The sequence below is a fragment of the Sugiyamaella lignohabitans genome, chromosome A, assembly GCF_001640025.1.
Source record: "Sugiyamaella lignohabitans strain CBS 10342 chromosome A, complete sequence".
Classification (NCBI taxonomy): domain Eukaryota; kingdom Fungi; phylum Ascomycota; class Dipodascomycetes; order Dipodascales; family Trichomonascaceae; genus Sugiyamaella; species Sugiyamaella lignohabitans.
In genome coordinates this window covers 5,557,769-5,575,002 of record NC_031672.1, presented here as the reverse complement: position 1 = coordinate 5,575,002, position 17,234 = coordinate 5,557,769, and the positions used below count along the sequence as shown (strand labels likewise).

General features: G+C 43.0%; 6 protein-coding genes across 6 annotated transcripts; 5 read left to right on the top strand and 1 right to left on the bottom strand.

Moving 5' to 3' along the window:
* Positions 1–1,020: 1,020 nt before the first annotated feature.
* YAP1 (DNA-binding transcription factor YAP1) lies at positions 1,021–2,706 on the top strand (the record flags this gene model as incomplete). Its single annotated transcript, XM_018878753.1, has 1 exon — positions 1,021–2,706. The coding sequence occupies one exon, from the start codon at positions 1,021–1,023 to the stop codon at positions 2,704–2,706; it is 1,686 nt and encodes a 561-aa protein (XP_018736024.1).
* A 1,068-nt stretch (positions 2,707–3,774) lies between these two features.
* AWJ20_1842 (Uncharacterized protein RA0937) lies at positions 3,775–5,214 on the top strand (the record flags this gene model as incomplete). Its single annotated transcript, XM_018878752.1, has 1 exon — positions 3,775–5,214. The coding sequence occupies one exon, from the start codon at positions 3,775–3,777 to the stop codon at positions 5,212–5,214; it is 1,440 nt and encodes a 479-aa protein (XP_018736023.1).
* Positions 5,215–5,531: 317 nt separating this feature from the next.
* Positions 5,532–6,787, top strand: ADH4 (alcohol dehydrogenase ADH4; the record flags this gene model as incomplete). The annotated part of the gene is made up of 2 exons (XM_018878751.1): positions 5,532–6,675; positions 6,783–6,787. The coding sequence occupies 2 exons, from the start codon at positions 5,532–5,534 to the stop codon at positions 6,785–6,787; spliced, it is 1,149 nt and encodes a 382-aa protein (XP_018736022.1).
* A 1,744-nt stretch (positions 6,788–8,531) lies between these two features.
* Positions 8,532–10,853, top strand: MAM3 (Mam3p; the record flags this gene model as incomplete). Its single annotated transcript, XM_018878750.1, has 1 exon — positions 8,532–10,853. The coding sequence occupies one exon, from the start codon at positions 8,532–8,534 to the stop codon at positions 10,851–10,853; it is 2,322 nt and encodes a 773-aa protein (XP_018736021.1).
* A 202-nt stretch (positions 10,854–11,055) lies between these two features.
* Positions 11,056–11,973, bottom strand: PAC1 (Pac1p; the record flags this gene model as incomplete). The annotated part of the gene is made up of 1 exon (XM_018878748.1): positions 11,056–11,973. One exon carries the CDS (start codon positions 11,971–11,973, stop codon positions 11,056–11,058), a length of 918 nt encoding a protein of 305 aa, XP_018736020.1.
* Positions 11,974–15,363: 3,390 nt separating this feature from the next.
* Positions 15,364–16,701, top strand: TRM82 (Trm82p; the record flags this gene model as incomplete). Its single annotated transcript, XM_018878747.1, has 1 exon — positions 15,364–16,701. One exon carries the CDS (start codon positions 15,364–15,366, stop codon positions 16,699–16,701), a length of 1,338 nt encoding a protein of 445 aa, XP_018736019.1.
* Positions 16,702–17,234: the final 533 nt, after the last annotated feature.

Here is a 17,234-nt window from a genome sequence, read left to right as displayed (position 1 = left end):
TTCTCGCTTCTTCCACGCAGTAAAGAAATGTCCAGACATAGAGAGAGAGTTCGCTGCCACGCTGGACATGACATGCCCAGATTCCATCTTCTATGCATGCACTGTCTGTGCAAATCCATCAGTCTCCGCTCTCATCCGGTCCGATCTAGCTCTATCCGTTCAAAATGTCAAAAAAGTCCCAACCACAATCGTACTAGCAACGCATCTGCCCGCACGCCTGCCTCAGTATCATCGCTAGAAGCACAGCCAACCCCTCCCCAGGTACTCACCCTTGCCCTTGCGGCGTTATCATTATATAATTACAAATCAATATAGCTTCCCACTTAAAACCATTGCCTTCTAACATCTTAATCACCTGCTACAAAAAAAAAAAAACCAGAAAAAGCTAACAACTAAAGGACGACTTTTTAGCGAGTTTGACTGGTACCGGGTTTTTGAGGGAGTGTGTATTTTTGTGAGGTGTTTGAATGACTCGACGTTTCTGAGGTTTCTTTGTCTGTAGAAGTTCCGAATAGTATCAAACTGTACTGTTTGACGACAACGTCAGTGAGATTTGTTAAGCATTAGTATCAGCAGTATTAAATATCTCTACAGCGATTATAGTACCCTTCGATATATTGCAAATTCAGTAAACCGGTTCGAAAATAATAGTTATATTTTCTTGCAAAATTATAACAGCTGATTATAGCAATAGCAGCCATAAAACTTAACATACATACAGCTAAGATTATCAGACGGTAACAACGGCTTCAACATTACGCAACCTGCCAGTATCGACGGTAGAGAATTTGAGTATTTCGAAACTTAAACTTAATAATTTTAAATAGTGTTGATAGGAAAAGTGAGTATTTCCAGAAGTTATGGATAGTGAAAGGTGTCTGGTGACGTGGTGACGATTTGCTATTCGTTAGGTGACCCATTCTGTGTATCTTTCATGCATTTACTATTTCTCTCGATGAGTAAATGTCACGCTCTTCTCTATTGATGGCAAGCTGAGTCAACAGAGTTACTAACATTCGAATGAAGATGACTACATCAGCCAAATCTATTCATGAATTTGTCAACGAAGAGAACCCTTTCTTTGACAACTACGGCAAGGAGTCGGAAGGGGACTTTCTGATTGATGGTGATACTTTTGCCCAAGATAAGTTCAATAACTCGAACAATCTTATGTATTCACCAATATCTGTTGAATCGGTGACTCTGTCGCCTAATGAAACACCTTCTCCAAACAATACGTTTTCATTACCAGAGAAGCGCAAGATTGCTTCTCCTGACCGTGAGAACTCGGAGGAGCCTGTTCAAGTTAAGTCTGAGGCTAATACTGAAAGCGACAATATCAAGTCAAAGGCCGCAAAGGCCGATGCTTCAAGTACAGTGTCTTCTTCTAAGGTAGCTGCAGCAGCTGCCGCAGCTGCCAAGAAGGCTGGTAGAAAGCCTGAAGAGAAGGAACCTGAAAACAAGCGTAAAGCTCAAAACCGTGCCGCTCAGCGTGCTTTTAGAGAGCGAAAGGAAAGACATTTAAAGGAACTTGAAGATCGTGTATTACAATTGGAAAATGAAGCCACTGCTACTAATGATGAAAATAACTTTTTGCGCTTACAAGTTGAACGGTTACAGGAAGAGTTGAAGAAATATCGTCAAACTAGCAAGGGAGGATTGAACCCAAATGTTCCTACTAACACTAAGAACACTGTTCTACTTAATCAGGACCTTGGTGGCTCAACTGCTACTCTCGGCAGCACAGGAGCTACAAAGCCGTTCACATTCGAGTTCCCATTCTTTTCTAATGGAGACAAGAAGCGACCTTCTGGTTCAAGTGTGAACAGTATTAACAGTGCCACCAGCGGCAAGTTCCAGTCTAGAAAGAGCGGTACTAGCGAATCACCATTTGGATCTATCTCGAGTGCATCTCCTATGTCGGCAGCGTCATCTTCTCCTGCTACTAGTGTTGACTCTTTCAGAAGATCGTCTAGTTTAGGTGAACCCCAGCCAGATGAGTTTTGTGATCAGTTGTCTCTTGCATGCGGTACTAAGGACCACCCAGTGCCCAAGGCCCCGAGTGCCAAGGGATCTCCAGTTGTGATCACAGCGGGATCTATTCCATGGACTTCTTCTGCATCCCCTCAAGTGGTTGCTGGCGGAGGAGCTGGTAATACTGGAGCCATGACAAGCTCAACGTCTTCAAGAACTCCACCAGGATCAGGACTTGGTGGAATCTTCTCGCCATCAGAGTTTGACGTGGATTTCATTAGTGAATACAGAGACCCGTTGTTTGACGGTGAGCAGTTCACACTCCCTGAGCTGGCAACTTCAGAATATAGCATGTTTGACCCACTAGAGAACCCCATTGCAAACACTGCCTTTGAGATGCTTAATAAGAACGCGGACTTGGTTAAGGAACAAGGGACCAACAACTCTTTTGCTGTTCCTGTGGTACCGGGTGTCGATGCCGGTGTAGATCCACTGGCTGACACAGTACCTAGTGTCGGCGCAGGCGCCGCTGATGAGGAGACTGTTCCTGCAAATCCATCCAAACTCATGAACTGTACTGCTGTATGGGACCGCATCTGCCAACATCCAAAGTTTGGTGATATTGATATTGATGGATTGTGCCATGAACTACGTGCAAAGGCCAAGTGTTCTGAGACTGGTGTCTTGCTGACCGAGAAGGACGTTGACAAGGTTCTCAACGCTTTCAGCTGATCGCACACACCGCTCGTCTAAAACACGAGTTCTTATTTATGTGATGTCATGACATATTCTCTTCTCTATATATGATTTGTGTGTTTATTTCTTTGTTATGTGTTCTGCCTATATACCCCTCTCCCCCTGATTCTTGCTAATGAAGTGAGCTCACTAGCCGCTGATACAAGGACAACCTCCATCTTTTTTATTTCCAAGGTTCTGTGGTTTATATATATATATATATTTATTTAGTTTTGAAAAAATTGGTTTCGCAGTGAATCTTTTTGGGCCAAGTTATCGCCCTAGAGGTGTGACCGGAGAGGAGCAAAAGGAGTCTGGGGCTCCGCCCCACAGTTTGACAGTCTTGGTTGGGCTTGGTTTCTTGAAGCGATTGTTGTCCGCTTGCTGCGCATTTGCCAAGCCGCCTGCCCACTTTACTACCCAGGCTGGCCGCCGGCCCGTTTGCAGTGACCTAGTAGAACAAGCAGCTAAATGTAGGCACCGATTGAAATAAAGTTCGTTTAACCCTTGTTTTCATGCCCGTAGCGTACCGTCTTTGCTGTGCTTGCTGGAAGGGGTCTTGGCGTCGATCATCGCATAAGAGTGAGACCCTGAACTTGACGATAGCTGCAGCCTAGGTTCACTATGAGAGACCCAAGCTACTAAAATCGGTCCAGTGATAATAACGGAACAGACTCCTGGGCACCGAAGATTGTTTGCCGCATCTGTACGAAGTGTATAAAGCACGAGCTCTGCAGTTGTCGCTGAGTAAGTTGTTGGTAATCTGCGGGATCAAGGCGGTCGCGCATAAAGAGGGCCTTGGCGAGATTTGAGCCGCAGATTGTTTATCGAACCTTATTGTTTTTGTTATATCAGATCGAAGTTTTGCAAGAAGATTTAAGACAAGATTTAAGGTATTAGAAATCTCGTCACTGGATGGTAACTGGTAGCAGTTCCAGTAGTTACTATTCTCACTCGCAAATATTGTTTTAAAATTGAAAGTGGAACCAAAAACAGCTTAGAAAACGGTTACAGATTTGTCTACTATCACACAAAGAAAGCTATTTACAACTTTGGTTGCCAAATATGTCTGAACAGAGTCCCCAGTTCCACCAGGACAAACATGGCGGTGTCCATGTGGTTTGGATGAAAAAAGGTGTGGATGGATCTTCAAGACCATTTGTGAAACCAAGGGCTCTCCAGTATTTCTACGATAATACTCTTTATAAAACAGAGGGGGAGCGAAGTAGTGGTCGATTTGAGATCTTCCTCGATTTGTTATTCGTTGGTATGGTAGCAAACTTGGCTCATATTGTCACAGAAGATCCCACAGGGTTAAATCTTTTAAAATACTTGTTAGTGGGTATTCCGGCATGGCAGATGTGGGGTGATATGAGAGATTTCATGAACTATTATTATAATGACGATTTAACTCAGCGGTGTTTAGTGTTCTGGCAGATGTGTCTTATTGTTATGTATGGTAACAATGCCCAATTAGCCGGCTCATCTACCAAATATACTGGTCTGGTAGTAGGAATCTATATTGTGAGTCGAATCTCTGTGTACGGAGTTATTTTCGCCTACACGTTTTATATCCCTGAACACCGGAAGGTTATGAGATCGCTTGCCACATTTGTCGTTATCACCTGTGGTATATGGCTGTCTACGATTTGGACTCCAGTTAGAGTGAAAATTGCTTTAGCAATTGTCGCAATCGCCTGTGAGCAATTCTTTTTTGCATTCAACTATAGCACCTTTTGGAGAGGTATATTAAAAGCGACCCATACCACAGCTTTAGATTTGAACCATGAAATTGAGCGATATGAAGCATTTTATGTTATTGTTCTAGGTGAATTCTTATATGTTATTGTATATGAATCACCGGCACAGATTGGATTCAATCTCAAGCTGCTGAGAGCTTTTTTTACTCTGTTGATTGCCTATGATTTGAATTGGATCTACTTCAATGGCGATGGAAGCTCCAAATGGACACACGCTCTTCGACGCAGTAAACAGACCGCTATTGCATGGCTATATGCCCATATGCCGTTAAATGCAGCTCTGGTTCTTGCTGCTGATGCTGCTGGTGAGCTGGCATCATATGAATTCGCTGAGGTTGCGGAAAGCGAACATCTTGGTGAGCATGAAGTGTATCAACTCAAGAGAAACTATTCGTTTCTTTTTTGCGGAGGTATTGGTGTTGGACTGTTAGCCAACTATATAATCAGTATCCTCTCTAAATGTGATGATGATCCGGGTCAAAAGTGGGTACCAAAGCACTGGCGAGTCATCTGGCGAGTTCCGGTGGGCATAACTATTGCATTTTTGCCATTTGCAAACATGTCAGCAACGCTATTAATGGGTATTGTAGCTTTGCTATTGACTGTTATCGTTACATTTGAGACCCTGGCTGCTTGGGACCGTGTATGCACTGAAGATACTGGAGAAGAGATCGATATTGCTGAGCGCGTTGAGAACCAGAGTGTAATGCGCGAAGGCGATAATGCTATTTATAAGAACATTTAATAGTTCTAGGGGGATTAAAATTTTTTTTATTATTTATAATGGTAATGTAGTAATTATTTAATGGATAGAGCTTATAAGCTTTCAGTAAACCCCCAGTTTTCGAAGTATACATCGGCGGCTCGGCCGACCTGCACCCCGAAAAGCTGGGGTAACCGCGGCTGCTCCGACGTGGGGTATGGCGGGTAAACAATCTTGCAGCTGCCAATGCGGATGTATATTAACTTCGAAAGACCAATAGCTGAGCATCATATTCTTTTTGGCAGAAAACAGCAAAACAAGAGACACATACAACATTCAATCTCTCATTAGTTTGATATATGAAAATGCTCATCAGGACAGTTCGGTCTAAGAAACAAGCGGCATTATCGCTTTTAAAACACGCTCAGAAACACCCCCCTGCTTGTCCTTGCCATGGGTGTACTGGCAAAGCAGTTGGTGCTGGATTGAAGTCTGCTGCCAGTACCATGTTGGCTCAGCGAGCTTTTGGCGCTTCGAGAAATGCTGTCGAGGCGGATTATGCATTTGAAATGAGTTTTAGTAGCATTCGATATGGTTTAGGAGTGACTCGTGAAGTCGGCTATGATTTCAAGCACTTGGGTGCAGACAAAGTAGCATTGTTTACAGACAAAAATTTACTGGATAAAACGGCTGTTAAAGCTGCTGTTGAATCTCTGGACTCGCAAGGAATCAAATATGAAATTTACTCGGATGTTATTGTCGAGCCCAAAGATCACGGCATTCGTCATGCCATAGATTGGGCCCGTCAACATCAGCCTAATGCTTACTTGGCAGTAGGTGGTGGTTCCGTCATGGATACCGCCAAGATCGCCAATCTATTCCAAACTTATCCTGAAGCTGATTTAATGGACTTTGTCAATGCTCCTGTTGGTAAAGGCATGCCCGTGGAGCGCCAAGTGTTTCCACTAATTGCAGTTCCTACTACCGCAGGTACTGGATCCGAGACTACTGGTACTGCTATCTTTGATTTGACCAGTCAGAAATCCAAGACCGGTATCGCATCTCGTGCGATTAAACCCATTCTCGGTATGGTTGATCCATTGAATGCTAGTACCATGCCAGCGTCTGTCAAGGCATCGTCTGGTCTTGACGTATTGTGTCATGCTCTTGAGTCTTATACCACTATTCCATATAACCAGCGTACTCCTCGCCCCAAGGATCCAATTTTACGTCCAGCATACCAAGGAGCCAACCCTATTTCAGACATTTTTTGTACTGCTGCCATGAAACTCATCGTAGAATACCTACCTCGTTCCGTCAAGGACCCTGAGGATTTTGTAGCCCAAGAGCAAACAGTCTTAGCTGCTACCCTTGCAGGTATCTGTCTTAATAATAGTGGTGTACATCTTGCTCACGGTTTGTCATACCCATTATCCAGTCAAAATAAGGGGTATAAACATTATGGTTATGAAGTAGATCATCCTATTATCCCACATGGTGTCAGTGTAGCCGTCACTGCACCTGCTGTATTCAAATTTACGGCCCCTTCAAACCCTGAACGCCATCTCGAAGCTGCTCGTCTCTTTGGCGTCGACACTTCTAATGTCAAGCTTGAGTCTGCTGGTGAAGTACTCAGCGAAGCCATTCAAGACTTTTTGTATAACAAACTTGGTGACCAGCCTCGTGGCATCTCGGCCCTCGGATTTTCTTCAGCTGATCTCCCCGCTTTAGTCAAAGGGGCCCTCCCACAACGTCGTGTACTCAACTTAGCTCCTGCAGTTCATACCGCTGACGACGGCCTTGTCGCCGAGTACTTGGAAGGTATCCTAAGTGACTCCCTTAGCTATTAAATGTTATGTAAACTGATTTCTTTTCTGTCTAGATTGCCTCCGGTAATTGATTTGGTTGATTTTGATCATTTCGCTTGTATCATAAACTCAGCCATTTTTGGTAACCTTTACAGTGTGTGTATAATATTGTAGCACTTTTATAGGTGTTATAGTATTACCAGAGGGACGCAGGCTCAACAATGGCGTGATAAACCCATATGGACCCCATTGACTAAAATCCAGTCAATAGCCAGCTCTCTTACTAATTGACATTACTCACCAAAAAATAGTGAGAGGAGCATAGTAACCACAATGAATCATGCTAGCGATCTTCAGCAGCATTTTAAGACCCTGCATAGATAAGCTGCACCGAACGCCAGCAATGGCCGATCAATGTCTTAATATACTTGGCCACTCATGACCTTGAATAAAAGCCGATAACTAGATTCGCGACTTACATTATCTGACTCGTGACACTGAAAACCCAATTTACCCCACTAATTGCTACATCGGAAAAACCCCACGCTGGCATTTTTTTATATCCCTCAGATATCTACAATTGGAAACTCTGATAACGAGTGACCTGCGCCATGCATGCGTCGGACTGCGATAGTCTATTCATATGCTTCTCGGATGATGACTTGGCCAGTAATAACTTGACCAAATAAATTAATATAGCCAATTATGAGAATTTGGAATCTTGCTAGTGCCAGCCGTCGATTCTCAGAATAACTTACCCTCTGTAAATACCAAACAAACTAATAAGACATTGACTGATGGGTTTAGGTTTTAATTAGACCAACGGCCGGGGCGTCGAATTGGCCTTCTATAAATGGGATATTCCTGGCGATCATGCCCGCTTATGCGCGCGGCATCAATCCAAATGGCTGGCCGTGCACGTCTCGAAGCAAATGAAAGGAGCACGGGGGATGCAAAAGATTGCATCTTACATTCCTACTATTTGTGAGAGGCTAATTTTCTAACTGTAGTTCGCTCCACGTTTCTAGCTACACACACAACTCCACGTTTTCGAAGCTTAAATTTGAACTAAGACGTTTGATCTATTTCGAGCTTACGAACTGATTATTTTTGAAGTTATATATTTATCGTTCTTTGCATATCAAGTAAGTATCTAAACAGAGAGTGTATTTGTTCGGTCGTCTCAACTGGCATATACCCCTATCAAGCTTTTGGCATTCTTCGTTCACTGGTTCTTGTTATATTCACTAGCTTTATTTTTGATCAGGCAACCATTTTTTTATGCACATTTTGGAATTACTAGCTTTTTGAAGTTGATTCTTAATACGTTCGATATATTATTGACGGTATCTCTTTGTCATGAATTATCCGAGATTGGGCTCGTGAACCGAACTGTGCCGTCTAGATGACTGCCTTGACGCAATTGGACCTTATCTTTCCTCGTGGTTCATATCTTGATAACGTTTTTGATCCCCAAAAATTGCACTTTTATCATTTCAATTAGCAAGACCGCATTTACTAACGACGATTTATTTTAGTTCATCCAAGTATATGTCTGAATCCGACGGAGATCCCAGTATATGTTGCCACGCCCCGACCAATACTCGACAGGCAGGGCAGTTGAATGGTGCGCCTGGCACTGGAGTCACTGCCCTGGCTCCTGCTGTTTCACATACCAAGAAAAGAGCTCAACGTGACAGGAAGAACCTGTGCAAAGAGCACATTAGTGCTAGTGGTAAGGTGGTTGTTAGTGATAGAAATATCAAGGACAAATCATACAAGATTGCTCCTATTTCAGCTATTGTGCCTAATTCAGATGAGAGCACTGGTAGCGATACTACTGTTGAAATGAGCACTGGCGGCCGTATAAAATTAGGAACCTCAACTACATTATCCATTGCCAGACTTTTAGTTGCCCTTATCGGCTTGTTGCCAGCTATTTCAGCTTATCCTATTCATCATGCATCAATACAGGAGTCAAGTGATGGCGATGGCCCTGCTCTGGAAGATGAGTCTGACTTTTTGCTAAATATGTCCGTCTCGGCATTCCTAGTTATCCTTGGTGGTGTTTTTGCTGGTCTCACTCTTGGCTTGATGGGCCAGGATGAAATATATTTGGAGGTTATGAAACAATCTGGATCCCCCAGCGAACGTAAATCTGCTGACAAAGTCCTTACTCTTCTTAGCAAAGGTAAGCACTGGGTATTGGTCACGTTGTTGTTAGGAAATGTTATAACAAATGAGACACTACCCATTGTGTTAGACCGTTGCTTAGGCGGCGGCTGGCCTGCTGTTGTATCGTCAACTGTTGCAATTGTTATCTTCGGTGAAATTATTCCTCAATCAATTTCAGTTCGTTATGGACTTGCGGTTGGTGCTGCATTTGCTCCTTTTGTGTTGGGTCTCATGTATCTTATGTACCCCGTTGCATACCCCATAGCCCTGTTATTAGATCACACTCTTGGTGAGGGCCATGGTACTGTGTATAAAAAGGCGGGCCTGAAGACATTAGTCACTCTTCATAAGAATATGGGAGTTGAAAGATTAAACCAGGATGAAGTGACAATTATTTCTGCTGTATTGGATTTGAAGGAGAAACCAGTTGGGACCATCATGACTCCTATGGAGGATGTATTTGTTCTTAGTGCTGATACAATTCTTGATGAAAAGACGATGGAACAAATTCTTCACACCGGTTTCAACCGTATTCCTATTCATGAACCTGGCGAGCCTGAGAACTTTATTGGTATGCTGCTTGTTCGTATTCTTATCACTTATGATCCTGAAGATGCTCTTCCTATTTCGTCATTTCCTTTGGCAACTTTGCCTGAAACTGGGCCTGATACCTCATGTTTGAATATTCTAAACTACTTCCAAGAAGGTAAATCGCACATGATCATTGTATCGGATAATCCAGGTGAACCTTATGGAGCATTAGGTGTATTGACTCTCGAAGATGTTATTGAAGAGCTTATTGGTGAGGAGATTGTAGATGAGTCTGATGTTTATATTGATGTTCACAAGGCTATTCGTCGTGCCCATCCTGGTCCCTTGACTAAGACCCACAGTTACAATCATGTGTCTGGCGAAGTTCCCAATGGTACTACCAACTACACAGCGACCAATGGATCATCTACTGCCGATACAAATACAACCCATGATCAAATTGCCCTGGAAACGCCACCTACCCGTTCTTCCCCCCGTACATCTCTTTGCTTTGAAAATGTACTTACTGCATTAGCTTCTCATTCACAGGAGGGCGCTGGAGACCGACCCTTTCCAAAGCTTGGACCATCTAATAAAGCATCTAACCCAATTCCTACAACCACTAGAAATATCACTGTTAAGCGCGCCCTAGGAACAGGTCCTAACACTGCTGGTACCAATAGCGCAGTTAATTCGCCTTTGATTCCTGCTAGTGGGGGTCCCAAAAACGCTTCCAAGACCGAACCGTATCATACATCCCATGGTACTCGTGGAGGATCTTCTGGATCGATACCAATTGATGACCAGTTGCTTTCTGTCCCGACCGCCAAGAAGGGGCCTGTAACAGTTTCAGAACTTGGAGCTGTTCAAGAAGCCCTGGCCAGTAGTGTTGGTAAACGTTCTTTCGAGCACGATCATGATGGGGATCTTGCCTATGAGAGCCGTGTTGTGAGCCCCTCAATCCCTGAAAGTCATAGCTATCGGGTTGGTGGTATTATTGAGAGTGTTATCAATGTTCATGGCGTAAATAAAGTCGTGATTGAAGATGTGAGCGTTCATAGTGATCAACCTCTGTCCAACAGATCAAGCCCTTCAAACTCCATTAGAAGTAATCGCGATCGCGATGGTTCCAACGATGACACCCGTCCATTATTGTCTCCTAAATAGCTAGGCTCTTCTCTTTAATCGTTTAATCATCTAATTAATGATATACCGAATCGTTTACTTTTTTAAACTTTATTCTCCTTTTCTCATTAAGTTCTTTTATTCACCCATGAACTTGTGGCTATAGCTAGGCTGCGGAGTCATAGAGATACATGCGTTGCTTTATTAGTTTATTATTCATACATCATTAATGCTAGGTGTCACATCACGTCCACACCTTTATTTCTAAATCTACACTACCAGTTGCTATTAATCCCCTCATGTTCTTTAAATCTAAGTTGGTAGACGTCGCAGGATCCTCGTCAACCGATGCCGCTGGTGGGGCCCATTTTATACAGCTTACAAAATGGTGATGGGCCTCTTGAATTGTTTTTACACACCGACCCTGCTGACTCAGATCCCAACACCGAATGCTTTTGTCGTCTGACACACTAAGCAGGTATTTACCACCCGGATGGAATTCTATGGCTCGTACCCAGTTCTCATGACCCACTAGAGTTGCAATGAGCTCTTGTCGAGAGTTCCATATCTTGATGGTCTTGTCTCGAGAAGCAGTCGCGACGTATTCGAACGATGGCGAATAAATCGAAGTAACAGGCTGTTCCAGCCCTTCGAGAGCTGCTAAGTAAGGGTACGCAGACTTTGGAGCAAATACAACATGCTCAATAACGTGGTCGTGACCAATAAATTGTAGTTTACCTTCACCAGTGCTGAAGCTAGAGATTCTCGCAGATTGATCTATTCCTCCTGACAGGATATAATTGCCGTCTAATGACACGCTTATGCTTCGAACCCACTCCGAATGACCATGGATAGTTTTGATGGAATAGCCACTCTTGACTTCCCAGATGCGGATGGTCTTGTCTCGTGATGCCGATATCAAATGAGTACCTGAGGGAGTGAATCGTACACTGGAGATGGTATGATCATGACCTGTCAAGGTACGCACATTGGAATAATCATTCGATGGGTCCCAGATTTTAATGGTAAGATCTGATGAACAGGATGCTAGTAGAATCTCGTCTCTCGATGGCCCACCGAAATCAATATCCAAAACAGACTTGGTATGAGCTTTAATAGTTCTTTCTAGTTCGCCAAGTTCCCAGTCCCAGATTTTAATCATGCCATCTTCACTAGCTGATGCTAGGACCGAGAAAAACTTGTGAAATGCTAATGATGTGATAGGTTGTCTATGACCAGATAGAGCATATTTTGCAGGTGCCCGAGGTAGCCACGTTGTAGGATCTTGTTTACTGTTCCGACTGGATAGGGCACCATTACCAATAGACGTGACATTATCTAACTCTTCTTTTAAACTCGTCACTTGAGCTTCCAGATCTAGGACCTTTCTCTGTAATCTCACAACAGAAGTCCATTTCTTCTCTAAGATCTGTGCTTGCCGCCTAGTTTCCTCTGAATCTAATGAAAGAGCATTTCCATTAGTGGTATCAGGCTGATATTCTATCGTAGATGCAACTGTTGATAAGAGATCTGGAGAAACCCCATTCTGTGATAAATATGCTACAATTGACCGGTTCCTACGAGGTTAGTATGTTGTGTCGCCAAATCTAGCGGTAGCTTGGAACAACTCACAATTCGAATCTTTGTCGGTCTGACAATAAAGAGGAAAAAGACTGCATCGCATTTGTAGAAAGTTCTATATATACAATATGCCACCTACACGAAATATACAGGGCAACACAAAAAGTTAAATCAACCTGTTCGGTCTCCGTCTTTTGCTAGCCATGACCCACTTCATCAATATCAAGAGGTATCATGCATAGCCGATCAAAAAGTGGCTGTTATCCAGCAATGCCTCCCAAAACTCCACTATGCCTATAAATGTCGTGAACATCCCTGCTATAGATGAAATTCTGGTTCAAGCCTATTTGGACTCTTGATTCTAAACGGTTGTAATCCGATATCATCGTTAAAACCCCAGACACGGCTGATTTCTGGACTATGTCATTATGGTAAGAATAGTGGGAATATCCGAAGTTGAAGCGCGTTCATTTCACTGAAGTCAACATATGCGTGGTTCCATTGAAAGTAGAGATCGACCAGGGATCAAGGGGAGGAGTTGTCGAGGGGGTCATACAGCTCTGTAACATATTAAACGGTCGCACTGAAATCCAATTATCACTTCACTACAGATTCAGGTACCAAATAATTAACATTCTGATAAAGAGTATATTTTCGCCCGAATTTACAGATGCTGAGGAATTACACTTCAGAACGCTTACTGGCAGTGATCAAAATCTATATATTTATAATATTTATCAAAATCTATAAATATAATTTTAACAGCTATTACACGATCACAAGACGCCAATATGGGTATAATGTTAGCCAGCAGTCAATCACATTATTTCACTCATTTGATTATGCCCTCATCAGGTTTCTGAGAATTGCCCACAGTGGCCGCAATGTTCGCTACTGGCTCTCCCAAGCCCACCATTGAATAGCGAGCTCGGCTTGGAACATTCTTGATGCAGTTTGAATCAAAAACACAACCTGATCCAAAAAGTCCCCAAATGTGGATTAGAACAATAGCTAGAGTGATCTGCCAACAACAGAGTGGACAGATGGGTCCGATTACTACTAACGAATAAGAGCAGTTGGGCCCTAGTTCTCTGTGTGAGATGGCATGATTGTCGATCTATCTTCTGATAAGATACTCAGCCCTACAGCAGCTAGGATGCCTGCATAGAGCATACAGTGAGCATTTATAAAACGCACCTTCCTAAATAGGAAATAACTATATGTGACTGTGACAAATCCACTCACTCACCACTCACTCCAGTTCGTCCATATGCGCACATACTGGTACTCGAGGGTGTACATAGCAAAGTCATTTTCACGACAGTTCGGCAACACCAAACTTCAACACATCAAAGCATAAATAAAAATGGCTCCAAAGGGTATGTTTGATCAAATTAGAAGATTGCAAAACTGTACAAATGAATCTGAAGGTATTATTGGACTGGTAACTCCATTGTTTGTGGGCCCAAACTCTTTAAATAACAATATTGAACGACCGTTAAAATATTCGAACTGTATATTCGACATGTTTCCTAAAATTTTTCGCTCTTGAAATTCTGATGTGTATCGTAATCAACTTTTGATCGTTTTTTTTATTGATTGAATCAACATTTAAGATACAAATCGACTTTATGGATGAGATGATTTGAGATCTAGTAGAATGAGGACTCGACAAATGAACTATGTTACAACAGTTCTTTAATATGAACCGCTTTATGTTACTACTGCATAATACTCAATTTCTGTAACCGACCTTTTGACCGTTACCATTCCTTCAGATTTATGTGTTCATTTAGCTGAGTCTCTGTATAAGGAGTGAAGAATACTAACAAGTTATAGCTTCCGCTCAAAAGGCTCTCGCTGCCAAGAAGGCCGTTGTCAAGGGTGTCAACGGCAAGAAGGTCCTCAAGGTCCGCACTTCTGCTACCTTCCGTCAACCCAAGACTCTCAAGCTCGCTAGAAACCCCAAGTACGAGCGTAAGAGCATTGCTCACTACCCCAGACTTGACGAGCACAACATCATTGTCAGCCACGTCAACAGTGAGGGTGCCATCAAGAAGATCGAGGAGTCCAACACCTTAGTTCTCAAGGTTGCCATCAAGGCCAACAAGAACCAAATCAAGGATGCTGTCAAGAAGCTCTACGATGTTGATGTGCTCAAGGTTAACACTTTGGTTAAGCCTGACGGAACCAAGAAGGCTTTCGTTAGATTGACTGCTGACCACGATGCTCTTGATGTCGCCAGCAGAGTTGGTTACATTTGAAGAATTAAAATATAAAGAAACGAAGTTTGTGCTGATGTATTGTAATTATTCAAAAATTAAAAAATTTTATATTTCCTAGATTTTGTGCTTTTCGTACCTGCATATAGCACTAGGGGATGCTCCCGGTTTGCTCGACTCCCTCTCATGAGCTTCCAAAGTCTCGAGAGTCCTTGTATATGGCTAGTCGATATGACGGCTAAAATAACCGGGACAAGGCGACGGAAATCTCCGGGCGCAGTTGGGATATTCCCTGGGCCCTGTATGTCGATCATCTGCAGTTGACAAGAAAAATATATAGAGACGCAGACAGAACTCCAGACCGACATCACTCATAGTCTGGATCCGCCAACTAAACTTATACAAGGCAAGTAAAAGACTGGGACTTAGCTACATCTACGTATTTGTCTTCGTTGTTATTACTGGTATTGTATCATAGGCATTATTTTCCTTTTCTCTGTGAGCATTCCCACACTTCGAGTCTTAAAATTGTGTCGAGACCCCCACAGGTTTCAGTAGGCAGTAAAAAATTTATCACCAAACAAAAGCATAATTCGGCAACGCTACCTGCTGATAGAACGGCGGACAGTTTGCAGTACTGTGTCTTGTATTTGGATATCTCTTTTATTATATTTGAGTTGAGTTGATCTAATTTCGCTCACTTGCTGCACTATACTCAGTATTGTATATTATCCGTCATCTGGCTCAGCATGTCTCATCCATTCCATCAGCTCCTCGTGAACAACGATGGCACGACCCTATATATTGCCACGGCTCAACAACTCAAATCATTTGATATATCGAACAGTGGTGCTACTCTGACTGGAGATTTTGCAATCAGTACGGCGATTGCCGAACAGTTGGTTGACAGTAACAAAAAGCAATCCAAACCTCTCAGCGAAATTAGGGCCCATATTCAGAATTTAAAGCTATCTCGAAATGGGAAGTATCTGATTGGTACTACCAATGAAGAAAAACTTGCGTTAGTATTCGACTCGAGTAACATTAGCAGCACCATCAGTCACAGGTCATTCCCAAAAAAGCCATCATCAATAGATACTACCGTCGATGATACGACTTTAATTCTGGGTGATAAGTTTGGTGATGTTTACCAAGTGCCATTACCTGGCGAGAATAATAAGCCCATTCTTGTCAATGAGGAAGAACCGGGGAAAGGTGCTGACCACCCAATTCTGGGACATGTGTCGATGCTTGTTGACCTTGTCCTTGCTGAACACAATGGACAGCAATATATTATTACCGCTGATAGAGACGAGCATATTCGAGTATCGCGATACCCTAAGTCATACATAATTGAGCACTGGTTATTCGCACACACCGAATTTGTTTCATCCCTGATGCTAGTGCCATGGCAGCCGACCTACCTAGTCTCAGGTGGAGGTGATAATTTTATTTGTCTTTGGCAATGGACAAACGGACTTCTTGTCCAGAAGTTCGACATCGCACATTTGGTTAAAGATCACTTGCAGAAGATTAATGAAGCTGGTGACCACTTTAACTACGAGGCTAAAAAGGGTAAAAAACGGAAGGCTGCGGCAGCTGTTTCTGAGACCAATAACAATAACAATACACAACAAGAAGAAGCTTCCAAGAGCCAAGAAAGAGAGCAGGATAATGTGGACGAAGCTACTGACATGGTTGAGATTAACCCCAAGTCCTCTGATACCGAACTTTCTGTCTCTGGTATTGTAGCTGTACCTGGTCTGTCTCAAGTACTCGTTCTTTGCGAAGGTACAAATGCCCTTGTTCAGCTCGACTTGATTCACAACCTGTCTCACGCTGTCACGACGCTCCTTCCACACACAGTTGTTTCAGTTACGGTCGATTCCGCTAACAGACTGTATATAGCCTATGACCATCCTACGGAACTGCTTGCCATTTACCAACTCCATGCCAACAGCAAAGCTGAGCCTATACTTTCGGACATAAGCGCCCAAGTCACCCAGTCAGCTGCCGTGGCCGTAACAGAAGGCCAAAAAGTCGCGCTTTATAACATGAACCAACTTCGTAAACGACCCGAGCATTAATATAAAATAAAAATAATCCTTTTCTTTCGAGTCTATGGCTCCTTGCTTCTACCTTGAGCTCCTCTAAATTTCCCTCTTGTTTTTGACTGGGTAGACACATTTTTCATAATTAAATATTTATCGCATTATCAAGAGAAATTAACTTTTTGTCGGATATACCGAGATGGCGGAGTAATATCCGACCAGTATAGTATATGATTGTATAGTCGATGTGTGCAGCCAAGAAACTACGACCAGGAGGGAAAATTCAGGGGAAGCTATACGAGTTTGCCCTAGACCTCTCTAGGTTTCCCGAAAGTCCGATGACGGGTGTGGGCAAGGGCATGACAGCGCCTTGGGAGAAAATTTAATAAGCTTGTACATTAGCGCCATTACACCCGTTTGACAGAATTTGTTTTACGAATGCACAGTTTTGAAGCGTAGAATGTGACAATTATATCGGTTTAAAGAATGATCCACATGCACGCTATCACGTTTAGTTTAATTCGTCCCTGAATTTCAGCCCCTTTAACCTGGCCACTGTCGCGTTTTGC